Source organism: Dasypus novemcinctus, chromosome 7 (assembly GCF_030445035.2).
Source record: "Dasypus novemcinctus isolate mDasNov1 chromosome 7, mDasNov1.1.hap2, whole genome shotgun sequence".
Lineage (NCBI taxonomy): Eukaryota > Metazoa > Chordata > Mammalia > Cingulata > Dasypodidae > Dasypus > Dasypus novemcinctus.
In genome coordinates this window covers 106,291,904-106,314,868 of record NC_080679.1, presented here as the reverse complement: position 1 = coordinate 106,314,868, position 22,965 = coordinate 106,291,904, and the positions used below count along the sequence as shown (strand labels likewise).

Sequence of the window (22,965 nt, the reverse complement as noted above, 5' to 3'; positions counted from 1 at the left end):
TATCTGAATAGTAGCTGCCCTGTTGCTAGCCTCATTTTTACGCTGCTTTTGGCAGAGGAGGCTATCCTGCAGTCAGCTATCCAACTGTGATTGGAAGCTGTAGACCCCAGCCTACCCTTGATGGGGAGCTCTTCTCGGCCAGTCTCCTCCAGCCCACTCTTTCTTTAGTAGGCAATGGGAATGCATGACATAAACAGTGCACCCAGATGTTAACTATGCATTATAGTTAATACTATAATTTTAATATTCATCAATTGTAACAGAGGTGCTACATTAATGCAAAAGTTTAAAAATGGGAACAGGTATGGGGAATTCTATAAATTCTGCCTGATCTTTCTGTAAACCTACAATTTCTGTAATAAAAAGTTGAAAACCTAGATTTTATTGATTAAATATATATGTATATATTAGGAATCTGAAAGGAATCTATTTGGTATTGATGGAGCAGGGAATTTTATATGGGAATCCCCTATACTTGTTTTGTTTTCTGGTGCTTACTTTATTGTTTAGTTTTGCCTTTATTATTTTAACAAATCAATTTTATTGATACATATTAATAAAGCATAAATCCATCCAAAGCATGCAATCAGTGATGTTTGGTATAATCACATAATTGTGCATTCACTGCTTCAATCATTATTGGAGATTTTTCATTACTCCAATGATAATAATTATAAAAACAGACAACAACAAAAAACTCAATTATCTCAATCTCTCCCCTGTCATATATAGTTGCTATTCTGTTTCTGTCTCTCGAGTTTATTCATATTTATATTTTGTAAAAACAGTCTTATATCTGCAATATTGCCCATATTCATTTTAATATGAGGTCTCAATACCTTATACAGTTCCATGTTACATTTTTTAGCTTTCCTTCTAGCAGTATACATGTCATTAGACTTTCCTTTCACCCATGGTCATACCCATGTAATAGCCCTGTTTGTTGCAAACACTATGATGTGCTTTCACCTTTTCTATTCATTTCCAAAGATTTATAAACAACCTTTATACCAATTCTGCACAGATAAGCCCTCAGCTTTCCATTCTCTACCCTCATTGTATTTTCATTCTATTTTCTGGTGACCTATTAATATATTCTAATTATTAACTCCATGAGTTTACACAATATATTTAGTTCATAATAGCACAATCATGCAGTAATTGTCCTTTTGTGTCTGGCTTGCTTTACTCAACATTGTTCTCCACGTTCATCCATGTTGTCATATACTTCACAACTTTACTTTATTTCTTCCTATAGTTGCATATATTCCATCGTGTGAATATGCCATGATTTGTTAATTCATTCATCGGTTGATGGACACCTGGATTGTTTCCATCTTTTGGCAATCATAAATAACATTGCTATGACCATCAGTGTGCAATATCTGTTTGTGTCACTGATCTTAGTTCCTCTGGGTATATACCCAGTAGTGGTATTGCTGGGTCACACGGCAAGTCTATATTCAGCTTCCTTAGGAATTGCTAAACAGTCCTCCACAGTGGCTGTACCATTCTACATTCCCACGAACAGTGAATAAGCGTTCCTGTCTCTACGTCCTCGCCAACACTTGTAATTTTCTGACTTTTTAATAGTGGCCATTCTAATAGGAATGAAATGGTATCTCATTGTAGTTTGATATGCATTTCCCTGATCACTAGTGATGTTGAATATTTTTTCATGTGATTTTTTGCCATTTGTATTTCTTCTTTGGACAATTGCCTATTTAAGTCTTTTGCTCACTTTTTAATCAGGTATGTCCTTGGTTAAGTTTATTCCTAAATATTTGATTCCTTTAGTCACTATTATAAATGGAATCTTTTTCTGAATTCCTTCTAGGATTATTAATCAGTTGTATATAGAAATGCTATCGATTGTTGTGTATAAATCTTGTATCCCACTACTTTGCTGAACTTGTCTATCAGTTCTAGTTTCTTTGTTGTGGATTTTTCAGGATTGTCTAGATATAGGATCATATCATCAGCAAATAGTGAAAGTTTTACTTCTTCCTTTCCTATTTGGGTGTCTTTTATTTCTTTATCTAGCCTAATTGCTCTAGCTAGAACTTCTAGTACAATATTAAACAATAATGGTAACATTGGGCATCCTTGTCTTGTTCCTGATCTCAGCAGGAAAGCTTTCAGTATTTCACCATTGAGTACAGTGCTAGCTGTAGGTTTTTCATATACACATTTTACCATATTGAGAAAACTTCCTTCTATTCCTATCTTTTGTAGTATTTTTGTCAAGAAAGTGTGCTGTATTTTGTCAGATGGCTTTTCTGCATCAATTAAGAGGATCATGTGATTTTTCTTCTCCAGTTTATGAATGTGATTTATTATTATTATTATTTTTTAAAGATTTATTTATTTATTTAATTTCCCCCCCTCCCCTGGTTGTCTGTTCTTGGTGTCTATTTGCTGCGTCTTGTTTCTTTGTCCGCTTCTGTTGTCGTCAGCAGCACGGGAAGTGTGGGCGGCGCCATTCCTGGGCAGGCTGCACTTTCTTTTCACGCTGGGCGGCTTTTCTCACGGGCGCACTCCTTGCGCGTGGGGCTCCCCCACGTGGGGGACACCCTTGCGTGGCTCGGCACTCCTTGCGCGCATCAGCACTGCGCATGGCCAGCTCCACACGGGTCAAGGAGGCCCGGGGTATGAACCGCGGACCTCCCATATGGTAGACGGACGCCCTAACCACTGGGCCAAAGTCCGTTTCCCTGAATGTGATTTATTACACTAATTGATTTTCTTGTGTTGAACCACCCTTGCATACTTGGGATAAAACCCACTGGATCATGGTGTATGATTCTTTTAATGTGCTTTGGATTTGGTTTGCAAGTATTTTTTTGAGAATTTTTGCATCTATATTCATGAAAGATAGCAGTTTATAATATTCTTTTTTCATAGTATCTTTCTCTGGTTTTGGTATTAAAATAATATTTGCTTCATAAAATGAGTTTGAAAAAAAAAAATGAGTTTGATAGAATTCTTTCCAGTTCACTATTAGAAAAGCTTGTGCAAGATAGGTATTAGATCATCTCTGAGTGACTGGTAGAATTTACCTGTGAAGCCTACAGGTCCTGGGCCTTTCATCTTTGGGAAGTTTTTGATGATTATTTCAATCTCTTCACTTGTGATTGGTTTGTTGAAATCTTCTATTTCTTTTGGGGTCAGTGTAGCTGGTTCATGTGTTTCTAGAAGTTTGTCCATCTCATCTACATTGTCAAGTTTTTTTTTGGCATACATTTGCTCATAGTATCCTCCTATGATCTTTGTTATTTCTGTGGGTCAGTGGTAATGCCCCCCTCTCATTTCTGATTTTATTTATTTGCATCTTCTCTTTTTTATTTTTGTCAGTCTAGCTAGGGGTATGTTAATTTTGTTGATCTTCTCAAAGAACCAAACTTTAGTTTTGTTGATTCTCTCTGTTGTTTTTTTGTTCTCTATTTCTTTTATTTCTGCTTTGATATTTACTACTTCTTTCCTTTGGCATGATTTGGGATTTGTTTGCTGTTCTAGTTCCTCCAGGCATGCAGTTAGATCTTCAATTTTAGCATTTCTTCTTTTTCAATGTAAGCATTGAGGGCTATGAATTTCCCTCTCAGCCATGCCTTTGCAGTGTCCCATAGGTTTTGATATGTTGTGTTCTCATTTTCTTTTGTCTCAAGATATTTACTGAATTCTCTTGCAATTTCTTCTTTGACCCACATATTATTTAAGAATATGGTTTTTAATCTCCATATATTTATGAATTTTCCCTTTTCCTGTCCATTACTGATTTCCAGGTTCATTCCATTATGATCAGAGAAAGTGTTTTGTATAATTTCAGTCTTTTTTATATTTATTGAGACCTGTCTTGTGACCCAGCATATGGTACTCTAAATATATCATACCACTTTCTTCTCGCCTCCTTAGTTTCGAGAGGTCAGCACTTAATCTTATTAAGTTTCCCTTGTATGTGATGCTGTGTTTTATCTTGCTGCTCTCAGAATCCTCTCTTTATCTCTGATATTTGTCTTTTTGAATAATAGGGCCTTGTAAAAGAATAAAGAGGATTTATTTATTTGAGATGCATTGTCCTTTTTGGATATTGATATTTATGTCTTTCATATGGGTTGGGATGTTTTAAGTCATTTTTTTCTCAGATATTCTTTTTACCCCTTTCCCATTCTCTTCTTCTTCTGGGATAACACTAACACATATGTTTGTGCATTTCATTTTGCTATTCAATTCCCTAATACCCTTTTCCATTTTTTCCTTCATTCTTTTCTTGTTCTGTTCTCCTGTCATTTCAAGTTCAGATGTTCTGTCCTTGAAATCACTAATCCTGTCTTTGAGCAATTCAAATCTGCTATTATGTGCCTCTAATATATCTTTCATGTCATCTATTGTATCTTTCATTCCCATAAGCTCTGTTACTTTTTTGAAGGCTTTCAAGTTATTCTTTATGCTCACCGATGTGTTCTTAATATTCTTTATCTCTTTAATCATATTTTCTTTCAATTCTTTGAATTAAGTAGATTTGTGTGATTATCATTGACTAGTTGTCTTAAATCCTGTATCTCTTCAGGATATTTGGTTTGTTCCTTTGGCTGGGCCATCTTCTCCTGTTTCCTACTATGATTTTTTTTTTTTTTTTGCTGATGTCTAGCCATCTGAATATGTTCATATGTGATGTTCATTTCTCACTCTTGCTTAATTTTTTAAAAAGCTTTTCTTTGTTTTTTGGTTCAATTTATTCTAAGTCTTTAAAATTACCTAGTTCAAATTATCAAAATTGGGTCAAGAACTCACTAATGGGGTCCAGATTTTTCTCCCAGGGTTGGAGCTAAAGAGAGGCCTAAAAGCATTTTTTCCCTGCAATTTCCTTGCCAGCCAGCACATGTTGCTCTTGGGCAAAACTTTCCTTGGAGGTGTTTCTTTCAATCTCTGCTTTCCAGTGTTTCTGGTCTGGCCAGAGTCAAAACTCAAAGCAGGCTCTGCCAGCCAAATTCACTGAAGAGAAGCCTCCAAATCTCCCTTCGTCTTCCCTTGTAACACCTGACAAGGAGGAAGACATGTGTTCCCCTCTCAGTTGACTGCAGTGAGCCAGGGGTTTTATCCAGCCTTACTTTCTTGGGGTGGGGGATGGATGCCCTTTCTGTCTGCCATATGTAATCCCTTATACTTTCCTTCCTTCCTTCCTTCCTTGCTTTCTTTCTTCCTTCCCTCTTCCCCTCCCTCCTTCCTTTCCTTTCCTTCCTTTCTATCTTTTGTTTTTTTCTTTTTCTTCCTTTCCCTTTCTTCCCCTTCCTTCCTTCCTTCCTTCCTTCCTTCCTTCCTTCCTTCCTTCCTTCCTTCCTTCCCTCCTTCCCTCCTTCCTTCCTTCCCTCCCTCCCTACCTTCCCTTCCTTCCCTTCCTTCCCTTCCTTCCCTTTCTTTCCTTTCTTTCCCAGGAACTCATACATGGGAAGTAGGTACCTAACCACTGAGCTACATCCACTCCCCAATGAGATCTGGTTTTTTTGTTTGTTTTGTTTTGAGGAGGTATCAAGGATTGAACCTGCAACCTCATATATGGGAAGCAAGTGCCCAACCATTTGAGTTACATCTGCTCCCCATCCTTTATAATTTTGATTTAACTTCTCTGTAATCAAAAACTCTAAAAAAAAGTTTATTATGAATTTTTAAAAAACAATTAGTTTTGCTGAGATGCAAAAAGATGAATAAACATGTGGAGGGAAACTATGCACAAACATGTATATATTTGGTAACTCCTATTTATTTAGATTCCAAAGTACTTAAAAGTTAAAATAATTAAGCTTTTTCCTGTACTTGCCTCTTATAATAAACACACACAAAACATCACAAGTAAACAAGGCAATGAGAGAGATTTTCTTCCATTTCATATTAGAGACTTAGTAAAGAGTCATCTCTAATTTTGATATCTAGGTACCAAAAAGCAGGAGCCAATATTTTCAATCAAAGCCTTGAAGTTTTGTAAGATAATGCAGTACTTTCTTAAGCACTCAAGATAGATTAAATCAGTAGTGTTTGTGCGTTAGGGATGTTTTTGCTATCTTAACTTAAAATTCACATCAGCTTTTTAGTAAACTATTTGTAACACCTTAAATGATTCATTTCTCTGAACATGCTCAGTAAAGTTTAGGGAAATTTATATGATGGGGGCTCATATGGATTGTATTTCAAGGAAGAAAAAAGAGAAAGTGGGTAGGGCAGAACTGGAGAAAATATAAAAGATAAAGAGTATAACTAGAATTCATTGATAAGGAATCTGAAAGTTTTGGTCTGGAAACACTTGCAAAAGGAAACCAAATGTTTATAGGTTAAAATCAAAGGCTGAATTCAGCTAAATTGCGGAAATTACTCTGGTTGAGTTTTTTTTTTTTTTTTTTTTGCCTGCCTCTGTTCTCTGCACCTCCCTTATAGAATCCTGTTGGGAATGATATGTCAATACATGGAATTTGGGTGAGAGAAAAATTCCAAGTGGATACTGCCCATTTTCGAAATGATGTTTTTCCTCTCCCTACCCCAGTTTCAAAACATAGGCTAAACCAACTGGACACACTTTCTTGGAATTTCAAATACTGAGAAATTGACAACTAGAAATCATTGTACTGCTGGTGGTAGCAATGAAAAATAGCATCCTGACTTGGTTATCAGTTACAAGACAAGCTGCTATATTCCTAATTCTTATTACTTGGATCTCCCAATCATCTTGGTTTCTAAACATTCCCAGACTGGTCCCCCAGCCTCCAGTGAATTCTTTGAGTGTCTGCCCACCAAAACTTTTCATTATTCTTCAGATAAATTGTCTTTTACTTAGAACAAACACAGTGTTGTTGTTGTTGTTGTTTTTGTTGTTTTCTATTGCTTGCAACCAAAAACCTTAATGAATATGCCTCATGACCAAAATAAGGGAATGGTAGTGCCTGCATGTGTGTGTGTGTGTGTATGTGTGTGTGTATGTGCCTGAGCAGTTTGGTTTGTTGTTAATGATCTCTGCTCTTCTCTGTATTATGTATGTATAGTTCTGTGTTTTGTTTTTCCTTTTTAAAATTTGCTAGAGTAGCTGCCATGGCCTTCTATCCTGAAAGCAGAATAACATCATTTTGAAAAGCACGGGGAGACTGTCTCCCTGGGTAAATGATGATAACACCGTCACATTATTTGAACATTTAACTGCCTCTATTGAGTAGTTTTCCTCATAGTTTTGATTCATTTGGAATCTAACTGACAAAGATCCCATTACTGGATGTTCTTTCCCTAATTTGTCAAAAAATATATAGCAGAGATGAGGGAGAACGAAGCTAATTTGTAATCTGGGTGACTTAACCTGGTTGTACTGATGAACTAACTAAATCGGTCAAAAGTTCGAGAGCTGAAAGATTAAAAACCACTATTCCTTAGTTAAATTTGAATTCATTATGTAAACAACGTGATTTATAAGTCCCTTCATGCAGAAGATCTATTTGTTTTTCTCACCAAAAGATGCTTTCAAAGAAAAATTGCCAAAAATGGATTTTCTCCAACAAATGTGTTGCCTGCCACCCTTAATATAAGTGCTGAAATGGTAGAACGAAGATATAGTGATCAGACTAGCTAAGGCCATAGGCATTTGCAGAGGATTCCAAAAGTGTTGGCACCCCTAGCAAGAGGTGTTTTCTAAATAAAAACGTTGTTAAGAGAGGAAGAGAGAATTACCAGTAAGTCCCCAGATGGGAGTATAGGTGGGGAGTCGAGAGCTCAGGGTTCTTGGGACTGCTCCCTTTCCTGGAATACCATAAAGAAGGCGGAAGCAGAAATAAGCCTTAATGTTGTGCCAGGACAGCAAGTATGAAAGTTTAGGGGGTGATATCTAATTCGTTAATGCTTGCCAAGAAAACAGAATACCTTCTCTTTTCCTCCTCTTTTCCTGTACTATTTTAAGATAGAAGGTTCCTTTGGTTCAAACACATTCCCATAATTTAATGGTCCTCCTAGATGCATCAAACTCAGATTTACAGGTAGGTGGCAATCTTACAACAGTCCTTAAATTTGACAATGGCATTTTAGTATAATCTCTAGGATTTCTTTTCTTTGGGTAGGACTTTTCAGTGTGCAAAGTCACTTTACATGTGTCACTATTTTCTCTAAGTTATATCATCCACCTTATGTTGAAAGTTAATGTTGTAGTCAAGACTCTTTCAGTTGTCCAAATTGCAAAAGTGAAAATGGAATTTATTGCATAACTTTATTGAAAAGGCCAAAGGACAAATAGCTTCCAGCATGAAGGACTTCAGCGTCCAAAAAGTACCATCAAGTCTCAATCTCCCCTATTGTTCAGCACTGTTTTTCTCTATATTGGCCTAATCCTCCAGTATGCCTTTCCAGAAGGTGGCAAAATAGCTTCTGGAAGCTGAGATTCATATCCTCATAGTTTACCCACTTCTGTAGGAAGAAGGATTCTCTTTCCCAATACCACCAGATTTACTCTATAAGACCCCCTTGGGCCACATTCTCATGCCTGAACCTATTATTGTGGACAAACAGATGAAATGTGCACTCAGCCCTGGAGCTGGAAGTGGTGGGGTCAGCACTCCCCAAAACAAATGGCAGTAAATTGAGAATGGTATCAATCACAAAGGAAAATCAGGATGCTCCTACCAGAGGATAGGAGAATAGATGCTGTCCTTTAAGCTGAAGAGCTGACTGGAAATGGCTCTTCTCTGAGTATTGGCTTTAGTCTGTGCTGTATGTATATTCTGAATCCCAGGCTGAAGGGGCAGTAGTTACCCAGGGAAGCTCTTCTCCTGGCAATAGCAGAGTAGCAAGAGGTAATTAGAAATCTACCATGCTTCTTAAGGCCTCGTCTGGAACTGGCTTATTGTCACTTCCACTCTCATTCCATTGGACAAAGCAAGTTATATGTTCAAATCCACTATCAATAAAAGAGAGAAATAAATCCCACCCACTTGAGCCAGTGGTCCTACAAAGTCAAGGGGCAACAGAGGTGGATTATACATTCTAATTCAGAAAAGGTCGAGAATTATGAACAACGTGAACAATGATTGCATTTACCATACCGCCATCCTGATTCTTGCCTTCATAATATCATGCCTAGGCAATCACTATAGCCTCTTAACTATTCTCCTCTAGTCCAATCTTTCTCACTACCTATCCCCTCCAATTTGCTTTATAAAGTGCTACTAAGTAACCTTTTCAAGCAAACCTTTTTGCTCAACAACTATAATGATTTTCTAAATTCTAACCACATTTGTTAAGAAGTACTTGGCCAATGGTGATGGAATACCGTTAAACGTGAGTCGTATTAGCTAATATAACAAGAAGTCTAGAGGAGATGTTGAGCAGTTGATTCAGAAATTCAAAATGTCATTGGCGGCAGACTTGGCCCAGTGGTTAGGGCGTCCGTCTACCACATGGGAGGTCCGCGGTTCAAAACCCGGGGCCTCCTTGACCCGTGTGGAGCTGTCCCATGCGCAGTGCTGATGTGCGCAAGGAGTGTCGTGCCACGGGGTGTCCCCGCGTAGGGGAGCCCCACGCGCAGGGAATGCACCCCATAAGGAGAGCCACCCAGCACGAAAGAAAGTGCAGCCTGCCCAGGAATGGTGTCACACACACGGAGAGCTGACACAACAAGATGACACAACAAAAAGAAACACAGATTCCCATGCCGCTGACAACAACAGAAGCAGACAAAGAAGAAGACTCAGCAAATAGACACAGAGAACAGACAACCGGAGTGGGTGGAGGGGGAGGGGAAATAAATAAATAAATAAATAAATCTTAAAAATAAAGACATCATAAATGCTTAAAAAAAACTTCATCAAGGTCACAGCCTTTTTGTAGCTTTTTGTGACATGTTAACATTTGTTCTCAATCTTGTTGCTTATGATAAGATTGCTGCAGTACTTCCAAGCATCACATCATCACACAGTAATGTTCAAAGCAGAAAAAAGAATCTTCTCTTATAGATCCCCTAATTACTTCCTCTTGTATAGTGCATTGGCCAGGATTGGTCATCTGGTCAACCTACAAGAGAGACGGAAGAAGTCAACAACAAGTGTTTTTCAGGCTCTGTCTTGCAAGTGAACACTGAAAACAAGAAAGAAGTTGGGAATGGGATGGCTTTTATGTGTAGAAAGCTAATAGCTCCACACACTCTTAAATAATTTAACCTCCCTGACTTGAAATTTAAGACCTTTCATAACACAGTCCTCATCTCCTTTTAAAACTTAATACATTAAGATTTCACTAAATCAGAAACCATGACTGTTTCCTTCTATACACCCCATTCTTCCCATACTTCTTCCTAGCATTGAGGTTTTTATTTATTTGTTTTATTTATTCTTCATCTTCCCAAAATGCTTTTCTGCCCCTCTATTTTCTCTGTCTGATTTAAGTCTTACTCATTCTTGAGTATTCAGTTCTTCTCTGGGCAGCCTTCCACGAACATTCTAGGATGCTTTGATGCCTCAACAAATGTCACCACTGCAACTATTCTTCCCCAGTTGTAGCATGTTTCATGATGAGGTATTCTTTCCAGTTTATGTATATGCTGCCCCTACTTGACATGAAACTTTTATATCACAGGTTATGAGTCTTGGTTATTGTATGACCAGTGTCTTTACTAGTTCCTAACAGAGAGTAGGCACTCAAAATTTTCTTTTTCAAATAGTTGAATGAATGAAAATAATGGATGTCCTAGAATGACCTCACCTCTATCTCAACCTATTAAAAAATTATCTTGGCTTTTCAATATCCACTTTATTAGGGAACCTGTTTATCTTGAATGACCCCTATATTGCAAACTCCTTGCTCTTTTTCTCTCTTCTTTCTCCATGCACACATAATTTCACTAAATGTCTCAAAGTAGCCTACACTAAATGACATCTTTTTCTATTGAAACTCTCCTAACATTCTTTACCTTTTATGACATTTGCTATATTCTATTTTGCATGTTATTTGAATACCTCTATTCACCCTACAAGATTATAAACTTCTTGATGTCTCTTGTACAACCTGATATGCACACCTCACGCTATGAAGATAGAAGATACTTGATAAGTATCTGTGAAATTGATTTGAATCACAATTTCCATTAAAAAGTTTTGTACTTTGCATCAACTCTTCCTGACGGTAATCTCTAGCAAATTTAATCTCTAGCCAAGTTCAACCTGAATTTTTGCATTATTTTTTTTCTTTAAGAATAATATACATCACTCTGTTTTTTAACAAATCCTTGTACTTCATCACATATTCAAAGCATATACCCATGATTATTTCCCATGGCTCTATACTTGTTCATGTGGTTTCAGTTGATCTTATCTTCTTTTTGTCTCTCAGATAAAAATACAAATTTCCATTTTGAAGTGTATTTTTGATAGAGCTTCAGTATTAAATGCCTCCTTCCCTACTGAATTATCACCAATTCAAGCCATTACCTTTTCCCAAGAAATGGATGAAAATTATGACTCCCTTGAAATCTCAATACCCTCCATTTTTATTAATCCTTTGTATAATATGTTACTTAACACTCTGTTATGCTACATTGTGCTCTCTCCACTTCTGCTAATTTTTTAAAAATTTATTGAGCACCTCCACTGATGGTTAGGACAATGTCTTGCTGTCAATCATTCAACAAATGTTTATTAAACATTCTAGTACGAACAGTTCTAGGTGTAGGGATCCAGCAATAAAGAAAATATACACAGCCCTAAACTTCCTGGACTGTGCATTTTAAGTAAGGAAAACAACTCATCAGTAAATGCATCAATCTAACAGTCAGGTAGAGGTAATTGTTATAAGAAAAGTAGGCTGGAAGAATAGCATGCAGGGTGCCTGTTAAGAGTGGTGCCATTTTAAAACATGGGTAGGAAAGGCTACCATAAGAAGGTGACATTTGATGAGAGGCCTTACAGTGATAGCATTCCTGTCTGGACTATAATAAGTGCAAAGTCCCTGGGATAGAAGTGTGCTGAGCATGGGTGAGAAGCAACATTGTGGGCAGCATGGCTGCAGCTGAGTGGGTGAAGGGTGCAGAGGAAGGAAATGAAGTCACTTAATTGGCAGAGGGTCAGATCATGTACTGCCTTGTCAGTCACAATACGTTATTGGAGCTCATTCTGAGCAAGCTAGGGAACTTTGGACCCATGAAAAATTTGTTTTGTTATCAATAACAAACATCTATGGGTGAATACTGTGGGCCAGAGGCTGTACTAATCACTAGTGACTATAGGAAGACAGAGATGATTCAGGAAGTCAGAATCTGCTCCGGGAGAATATTGTCCATGCCTTATAAATACGCAGTACAAGTTAACAAAATCATGTTCCAAATGAAAGAGCTAGGCTGGGATTTCATAGAGTGTGTTCTCAGAAATCTGGAGAGATGCTCTTTGAAATAAAAGGATCATGCTCAAATAAATTTGAGAAATAGTGCATCTCCCACCCCTTCATGGTCAATCAGAATGCCCGTTGATATTACAGGCTCTAAAATGAAATATACATCAACAAACCTGTTCGACTTGGCTTAACCCAATTTTGCTAAACCTTTTTGGTCACAGGATCCCTTTTTTCTGAATTATCTGTTAACATCCTGAGGTTCTGGTATTCCAAATAACCTGTTTTACAGGGAACACAAAGCTGAAATAGGAAGGAAAGATTGTGTAGAGAAAGTATGACCTGAGCTGAGCCTTAAAGGAAAGGTGATACTTGTGAAAAGGAAGGGCATTCAAGTCCCAAGAATTGTTGAGTAACTCATTTCAAAGTAAGTCTCTTGGAATTAGCCACTTTAAATATCATTGAGCCACAGAGTGAATGCCCTAAAGCACTGGAAAAATAATTATTTGGATGAAAACTGAGAAACTTCTTCTAAAACACTCAAGAGACCAAAGACCCTGAGATCAATAGTTTTGCATGAATTTTCTTAATTCCTTGTCATTATTTTATAGATGACAAACTTAAGGCCCAAAGAGACTATAACTTACTCAGTCATCCCACCTAATCAATGGCAGAGTATCAGTTCTCCTACTCTGGGGCCAAGGTCCTGTTCTATAAGTGACAGAGTATGGTCTCTGGATGTCTCCAAGAGACACTTTAAATTAAAGCAAAAAATCAATTCTTATGCAAGATGAAGATTTCAGCATGCAGTGGATATGGAAACAGAATCAAATTAAAGAACAAGGCAAGCTTGGATTTTAATGAAGCTCATCTTTGTTTCTCTTGCAGATCAAATTTTTGGCTCTCATCTGCACACAGTGTGCGAACGTGAAAATTCCACAGTTCCGTGGTTTGTTAAGCAATGCATTGAAGCTGTGGATAAAAGAGGTGGGTAACTGAATTTGCAGCAGTTTTCCCCATTACTGCACCCTCTAAACAACCAATGCTCAAGTTAACCGTGCCCCTTGATTTGTTACGAAGGCAGGCGATTAAAACTTGACTTTTGTTAATCGGTTAAGAGGATCAAGTTTCTGATTAACTTTAGCTTGTTTTTACAATAGGGAGATAGGGACATTAGTAATCCTCACTCATGTTCTTTTTTTTTTTTTTTCTTATTTTAGTATTTTGTCTGTTTGACATGCTGTTGATTCTATTGCAAACCTCTTGTTTTCAAGCCAGTGCTAAAACATTCATAAAACATCAGCACTCACAGTGTTAGAACCCTCCGAACATTCGTGTTGGTAGATGCTGTGCCAGGACATTTTTTGGTAAGCCCCCAACATTACCCAAGTGAAGCAAATAGCATTCCTACTTGCAAACATTGATATTCCATCTTCCACATGTTTCTGTTCAGTGGAGAATATGGCTAATTTGTTTTCCTGGAACAATTAACAGACACACCTCCAGAGTTAAAATGACCTTTAATTCCTCTATTTCAACATTCTGCTTTTCATTTAAAGTTATTTCATCTTACTAAAGAGGACAAGACAAAACCCAATTGACACATGATTTCTAAGATAGTTTATCTGTGGAGTGTTTTTCCTTCAAACTATGACTTCATTAATTCAAGGTCATTTTGCCTGGAAGATACATACAGTAGATGCAGAATCTTAAAAAATATATTGTATAAAAATGTGAAGCTTCATCACCATCTGTTACAAGTTTACAACATATTCCTAGGTTCTGGGGAAATATATATCACGTAAAAGATAGAGGTGTTTTCAGAAAAAGAATTGGTGAACCTATTCCCATTTCAGCTTCCAGTCTCTTAAAACAATAGAACCAAGGGGGGAAAATCTTCAAGTTATCTGCTAGGAAAAAGCCATTTTAATTCTCTCAGTGTTACCTGGCTTTATTATAGAAGCATAATAAAAATGGTCTGCAATTTCCAACTCCTGGAAATTCATACTTTAATTATATTGTAAGGACAGCCTTGGGATCCTATTATTCCCATATCAGTAAGGAATGAGAGAATAACAAGAAGGGGAAGAGTGAGTAGAGAGAGTGGATAAAGAGAGTGGCTTTGGGATAAAACATATCAGCACACCAGAGAGAAAGCAGAGAGCACAAAGAGAGTAGAAAAAAGTAAATGCAGAATGAAAACGAAGAGAGTTGTCTGTGAGGAATCAAGTCAATTTGAGTTTAAAGAGAAATGTGTTTTTATTGCATGTTGCAGTCTCCTTTAATTTTATAAGTACATATCTTAGGAATAAGTGTTATTTAATAAGTATCTAAAGCCAGAATGGATGACTGAAAATGTTACAATATTATTATTGCCAATAGCCATGTTATCATCATTCCCAGGAAATCTTCATTCACTCATAAATACTCAGTACTGACAGTGTGAGCATGGTTGTATTAGACCCAAAATCCAAATTGGACTTTTGGGGAAGCTGCACATAATAAGATGTGTGCATGTGTGAAAAAAGATCTCTCTACCTCTCAAAACACACCCTAGGCAAAATGAGAAACCTTGCTGCATGCAGTCCTGTAGTGTGCAAATATATAATATTGTAGAGTAGAAACTGTCTATAAATAGAAACTGTTATCTTTTGTTGATGACATTTTGTTTGCTAGTTTTAATAAAATAAGACAATGCTTTTGCTGACAGGAGCAGTCATATCTGGCACTATATTTCACTGTCCCAATGTTCACTCATAAAATGAATGTGTAGATCCAGCCTTAAACAGGCGCTAATCACACATATGATTATAAAAATAATTTCTAAGCCTTTTAATGAAACTCAAAGACTTCACAATTCTACAAAGCAACTGGTAATTCCAAGCACTTTGGTGGTGTCAGCTTAAAGGAACTCTGTGGAAATGTTCAATAAAAACTCAGAGGTGCAAGGTAAATCTCTCACATCATTTCAAGATTTATAAGTATGTACTTTTGATTATATTTTTTTGATCGTTTTCTTGGATTAATATTCTTACATTTATATGCCAATTCTATTTACTCAAAGTGTTGTTTTTACTAAATTTTGGCATCCAGCTCCTCAGGACGGAAATAATTTATGTGAATCTAAGTCCAATATTTATGCAGGCTTCTGGTGACATTTTATGCTGGGGTTGGTATTAGGAAGTAGCATATAAAGGTGCCAAGTCTCTCAGATGACTGGGACTCAGCATATCTGAAGGCTCCTTCTGATGGCTAGATCCTCTTCCAGCCAGTATACTCAACTGCAAAGTCATGGGAAATGCTTATGGGCCAGTTATGGGAAAGGCATGTTTAATGAAAACTGTGTGTTTACTCTCCCAGTCTTAGGAAAATGGCCTTAATACAGTGGTATGTTGGCTGTTATGTGACTTTTCTTCCTGTTTTTGGTTCCTGGAGATGATTTTCCCCCATTTTAAAAAATCCTTCATCAACTGTAGCTGTGTTTTTAAAAGGGCTTCTTGCATGCTTAATTTAAAACAAAATATCAGTAATGCTGATCTCACTAGCTCGTTTTTTTCATTCATTCATTAGTAGATGCTTCTGCAGTTTCTCCAGGGAAATCCTACCCAATATTTGGCATAAGATGCTTTCTTGGATATGGTGGAATTGGTTATATTTTATATTTTGCCCCCCTTTGGACATGCCTAGAAGAAAATCTATTAGTGAGCCAAATGTAAACCAATTTAGCAAATAACTTGTTTAGTATGTTTCCTTATCTTGATCTGGGTCCCTTTATTCCTTTAAACCACCAAGCTGTTTTTCTCACCAATGATTATAACTAGATTAAAGTCATTTCTGTGGTTTCTGACATTGTCTGCACAACCTAGAAAATATACAGAAAACTTGGAGGACGAACTATAAATAAGTATACTACTTATTTAAAGCTCTTCTAAGTAGTTCACTCTCTGTTGCCTTGCCTCTACTATCGCAGACCCTGTATATGAGATATTGTCATTGGCCATTTAAAATTTCAATTTGTTTCCTCTTCAAAGTGATTTCTGTGAGGCTATTGAACCATTGTTCAGTTAATATGCCATACACATCTTTGGTAAGATAACCAAAAGCCCAAGATTGTCTGACATTTTATCTTTTTGAGGGTTGGCAAATAGTTAGAGGCATAGTGACATGCTGATGATAAGTAAGTAATGAGAAGCCCATTTTTCACTGTTTCATAGAAAATTTCATGTATTTTGTGATGACCTCAAAAATATATAGAAATTTCTTTTTAAAAAGCAGGAGTGCCTAGTATCTCTTAGAGTCAAGGGCCAAGGAAATATGAACTAAACAAAGTATATTGTCTAAACTGGTATACTAAATATTAAAACCTCGATCCATGTTTCTTTTTTATGTGAGATACATAACTAATTGGCTTCCCTTTATTTGGAATGAAACTTTCCACTATACGTGACACATTGTAAGCACTCAATAAATATTTGTTGAACAAAGATACAGGTCCTATGTATATGTTGCATTCAGGCAACAAGTTGTTATTGAATTCCTACTGTGTGCCAATCTCCATGCTATAATCACTACAAAAATAAACAAGGCAGGAGAAAGTTTGCCTAAAAATGACATAATAATTCCTGAATAATAGATACATACTTGTCTGCCAAAAGACCAGAATTTAATTCTGCCTTATTTTCCCAGATAGATTTCTTGATGTGTTGTTGCAATGCAGTATAAGAAATCACTTGGTGTGAGATAATCCCAAAAAACATACTTTAAATAGTAAACTGGTCTTTTTCTACCTAATAACATCGAGATTGTACCTTTCTGAAGATTTTTAATATAATCAAGTAAACTGAATGGGCAACTTTTACTCTAAACATGTTTGTATACATACAGTTTATTTTTGCTTGTAAGGGAACAGAAATGCTTTTTTAAAAAATATTTTATTCCATTTGGATTGGCATTCAGCTTTTGGAATATGGTTGGACAACTCTTCTTTCTCAGCTCTGGCAATAGGCCCTTGAACCATTTAGCAAAATTAAAATGATATTGTGTCTTCCCAGCTTGATGATCCCAGGTATAAGCTGCTTTGCAGAAAAGCTCAGCACATGCTAATCAACAAAAAATTTATCCTCTCTTCTTTTCTGGAACACAAAATACTGTGACAGGAATGATACACAAAGTTACATATTTGACTCAATGCCTAAAAGCCACCCTGGGATCCATAATCTTGCTTAAAGATTTAAGAAAGACCTTTAGTCTACTTCTGAGAAGGTCCTTAGCCTCAAAAACTTTATCTCTCAACTTGACTTCTTAGCAGCTGTTATATTTTTTTGCTGTCATTTGTTTGACAGGATCCAGTTATAGGTTCCGATGTCTGTTTAAAGAAACAAGGAGGCTGTTGGCTTTAAAATTCCCTCACTGCCTGTGTGATCAGCATTTTCCCAGGCTTTTCTACATAGTTTGCCAAGCAAAGGGACTGACCTTTTGTAGCAAACACTTTTTCATTTCAAAATGCTCACTTTGATTTTTGTCCCATTTTATGCTCATTCCAAACTGTTTACAACCCACTAAAAATGACTGTGAATTATATGTTTGTGTAATGGATTCCTTTTGTGGCCTGAATGGAATGTTTACTTTGAACAATTAGTTATCTTTGGGGAAATTATAGCAACTTAGAGAAAGAATGGCTAAAATTATTATTATACCTTAACTATTTCTTTTTGGTAATTCCTCTGTTGCTACATGACTTTTGAGAGAACATCACATTAACAAACCCATCACATCATAAATTAAACCTATTTATCAAATATTTTGAATATTTTTTGCATTTATTCATTCATAGTGTAAACACCTACTCAGGAATATACTTACCTAACTCATAAAAATTCAGAACATGTAAAATACCTAAATACATGAAAATGTACTGTATAAATGTTGCATTTACATATTAGGTAAGGCATGAGCATGTATGTATTTAACATATAAATAACAACATGATTACAGTATAGCTATTATGCAAAATTATACCAAGATACATACTTGTTGAAATGATTTTTCTAATGCTTGATTCAGTATACCAGTCCTCTTCAGAGCCTACCTAGTGTTCATTAGCAATAATAAAACTTTACATAGTCATTTCCTATTGCCTCAGAATGAAGGCCCCTAAAATACAGATCGTATTGCCACCCCTGGACTAGCTCTGCTCCCAGTTCTGCTAATTTTATACTGTTCATTCTTTCCCACTTTGGGATAATCTTTTATAGATGGATCCAGGCACGCACTAAAGGCTGATACTTCCATGAAGAATGTGCAGTTTATACTGTTTAGTTTGTGACGAGTGTCTTGAAAACTTTTATGATTCTATCTTGTTCCAGCGAGACTTCTGCTTACTAGTCTTTAAGCAGTAAGTAAAAAAAAAAAAAAAAAAAAGGCAACAAAAACAGAACAAACTGATAAAAATTACATGCTCAAGAAAATCAAGAGTTTGAGATAAGCACTTTTTTCTTTCTCCCCAGTGAATATTTGTGGATGGAACAAAAATCTTTCTGAGGGCGCTGACCTATGTGTCGTTTTCTTTTTTTAAAGTGCTTGCTTTTCAAGCCTAAAGTTAGGCATCACATGCATTTACAACATAGATGACCCACAAAGAAAGTTTGCAGCAAACTTCTCTTAGTTTTTTATATTCGAGTTAAAATTAAGACTAATTTAGCGTTTGGGTTATTGTGTTTTTCTTTGGTTTGTTTTAATATAGTCCCAATGACAGCCACCTTCCTGACAGCAAGTGTTGTGCGAGGTCCAGCTGGAATTGGCTCTTTGGGGTATTCATGCTGGGGCCTCTGTGTCTACGAGAAAGCCACATTCAGAGCTAGAGGGGGAAGACAAAACAAAAAATGAGTAAACAGGAAACAGCCAGCAAGAGTATAAAAGAGAAGCTGGGAAAGGACAACCAAAAGAAATTAGAGATGACAAGGTAGAGAGAAGAGGGTGGGGGCGGGGGTGGGGACTGCAATTAAGAAAACAAATGTGGCTAAAAGGGCACACTTGTGAGGTCTGTTGAGAAGAGAAGACAGTCTATTGAACCAGTTGCCATCTCTGCCGTAGTCACCTGAAAACTGCTTCTCTGTTCAAAAGAAATTTACTTTTGCCCAAGAAAATGCTTATAATTTAAATCTGGCCATGAACAACAAGATTACACTGAATGTTCACAAATTATGTGTATAGACCAGGCTATTAATATATTCACTGTGCTTATTAGTGAAACTTAATGGAGCTTATCTATATCTAGCAAAACACAAAACACAACAGTCTTATTATCAAAGAGAAAGCTTTAGCAAAACAGACGTTAACTTAGGGATAAACGTACAGGTCAATAACCAGAGAGACTATCTAACAAATACGGCAATGTGGCTCTCTTCAAATCAGTCAGAGAATATTCCCACACTTTAGACTCCAGAATGCTTAAAAACAAATAATGTCTCTTCACAGATAAAGCCTGAATCTAATTTCCATCGTCTATCCCCTCTCCAACCCCCATTCTAAAGTTTAGGTTCTTAACATACTTCTCCCTTGGAGTCAGTTGGAAGAAACCAGCCAAAATTAATAGCCTAGGAAATTAGCCTTTTATTATGGATGGAGGGTTTAAATACTACAACACCTCAACCTATCAAGATGCAAGACTCTGAAATATTCTGTAGTGGTGTCTTTTATACAATGCGAGTTCTGAGTCTGGGAGTTTTCCCATTGTAAACCCCTAAATTCAGAATTTAATAGTTCAACCATAAAAAAATAATCTTGGCTGAAAGTTGGCAGAATATTTTAGCCTAGAAGCAAATGTTTACAAAATTTGGAGGAAAAAAAATCATGTGCATTTGGAAAGCTTTCAGATTTTCAAAAACCAGGAGCAAAAAAAAAAAAATGCGGTGAATGATTTTTAGATATTTGTTGCCCTAGGATTCAAAAATGGATTTGTAGTTTTTAATAGAAATTATTTAATTCTCGTATGATATCAACCAACTGATTTTTTAAAAATCAGAATTTCACAACAGTATCATTCTGTTATATGAAATAATCTATTCTTTATTAGTGGAATAGGAATCTACACATTATATTTGTCTAAGCATTACCTTATAGCTTCAAAATTTATGATAATTGAGAAGTCTTAAATTAATTCACGAAATTATATATAACACCAGATATTAACTTCCTCTATGGGTTTCTTAATGAATAATGTTCCTTTTTTAATATCTAGAAAAATGTGCTTTTTTCAAGGAATTCTCACACTGTCAGATCAAGTGTGTCCAATTTAAACGTTAATCATTAATCTACATACATATCGTAAAAGAGACATAGAGGTTACGGGTGAAAGAGTAGCATTGGTCCATATAATAAAATATGGCTTATTTTCCTGAATAGGATATTTTGGAATAATTTGCCTATCTCCTTAAAGGATTCATGTCTTGGACCTTTCCTTAAATTCTTTGGGAGATTGTCTTACAATCTAACAGGCTGTGGAGTTATAAATGTTTATCTTGGGTTCAAAATAATCTTTTCTTTGCTATTTTTATCCCTTCTTACTTAGTTTTATGCTTTTCAAATCACTTCCTATTTTCAGTTTAGAAAAAACAATCAAACAAAAAAATCCAGGGCAAGACACTTTAAGATGAAAAACTAACTGTGCAAAACCAAAACAGGTCTGAAATGATATTGCTGGAAGAGTTGTTGATGTTTCAGTGGATCTTAGGCCCAGCATGTAACAACACACTGTTTTTAAGGAAACAAAAATGCCTTGAGATTTAGAGTAAAAGTACAGCTTATAGAAGAAAAAAGTATTTAAAATATTACCTTGAGAAAATGGATGCTTCTGAAAACAGAGGCAATGGATTTATTTTTAACTCCTCACATACTTCCTGGTACATTTTGGATTCTTAATAAATGATGAATAAATGGATAGGTTATCTTCAACATTGCTTAAATCTGTATTGGAAACTTGTGAACCATTGCTACAACTGCACATGGTTGAAACTGGAAAGGTTAGTGACCAGCAGGTTGTTGTTTGAAGGCCACTGCAGATGTGCAGAGAATAAGGGAGGTTGAAAATCTGCTTTTTAAACATGGAGGTGATTCCAACTCCATTTCTGATGATAGCATAAAATATTGTTCTATAAGACACAATTCTTTTCCATCCATACCACCTATATTAAAAAATAAAATTATATTTCTTTAAAGATTTTCTTCCTATTATTTTTGCTTACCCCATCGAAGTTCACCATCCAGCATCTACTAGAATATCCATTCTCAACTCATTTTCATCAGAGGAAGTCATATTCCACTAGACATTCTTTCATCACCAATGGCCTGCTATTCTTAATGAAGTAATTGCTGACTAAGACTTATAAGTGTCATGCCTGAAAATGGTGTGGCATGCTTTGTTCCCATAACTACACAGGAAGTTGAACACCACATTTTTCTGAATAACTGAGAGTTGGAATGCCATGTTGGGACTATTAGTCTACTTCTTTGCAAACATCTCACCTTCAGTGTTTGTGTTCCATGTAAATCTCGGGAAATTTTTACTTTGATGATAGTTTTTTGAGTTGAAATAGTCTGTCAAAGCATTTGAAATAAGAAAAATAAGACCAATTATACAGACCCATTACTTTGAAACTAATGAAGACAGGATACCAATAACCTTAATTCTGACAAGAATTTGCAACTGGATATTGATTTCATTTTATCCAAATGTATTTCACAGGGGAAAAAATTTAAACTACTGATGTTATCAAAACCTCTATAAAGGCACTGGATGTAGCAGTGTCATTAAATAGAAATATTATCTTTCTTGATTTAAAAATTATGCTCTTTTTTAATGGTTTACATTATTAACACTTTGGGCTAATTTATTTATTTATTTATTTTTTTTTTTAAGATTTATTTATTTATTTAATCCCTCCCCCCGGTTGTCTGTTCTCGGTGTCTATTTGCTGCGCCTTGTTTCTTTGTCTGCTTCTGTTGTTGTCAGCAGCATGGAAAGTGTGGGTGGTGCCATTCCTGGGCAGGCTGCACTTTCTTTTCACGCTAGGCGGCTCTCCTCACGGGCGCACTCCTTGTGCGTGGGGCTCCCCTACACAGGGGACACCCTTGCGTGGCACGGCACTCCTTGCGCGCATCAGCACTGCACATGGGCCAGCTCCACACGGGTCAAGGAGGCCCGGGGTTTGAACCGCGGACCTCCCATGTGGTAGACGGACGCCCTAACCACTGGGCCAAGTCCGTTTCCCTTAAATCTTCAGTCTACATACAGAGCAATGGAATACCTAACAGAAAGTTTTGTAATCACTGCAATAAGCTTCCTTAACTTAAGCACTTTGGCCATGTATTTGAAATTGCATAATATTAGAGTCCAAGTGTTTGTCCTAGAGTTTGACAGCATAAAAAACATGCATTTCCTCTGGATTTAATTCTTGATTCTGATATTTCATTCAACTCATTCTCCCAGTATGATCTCAATCATACCTAAAGCTTCAAAAATTCCTTTGATGACATCAAAGGTACCAGATGCTAAGCCTCAGGCTATCTCTTCCCCTCACACCACAAGTCCAGGAACAATCCTTGAGTTTTCCTCTGGCACCTCAAACTCAA

General features: G+C 36.4%; 1 protein-coding gene across 2 annotated transcripts in view; it reads left to right on the top strand.

The window, feature by feature from the left end:
* The window catches only part of ARHGAP15 (Rho GTPase activating protein 15), a 653,844-nt gene that overhangs the window by 396,989 nt on the left and 233,890 nt on the right, over positions 1-22,965 (top strand). For both annotated transcript variants that reach the window (XM_004480409.4, XM_004480410.5), the window contains one exon: positions 13,225-13,323. In XM_004480409.4, coding sequence (XP_004480466.1) covers positions 13,225-13,323 — 99 coding nt within the window. The remainder of the gene's footprint in view (positions 1-13,224; positions 13,324-22,965) is intronic.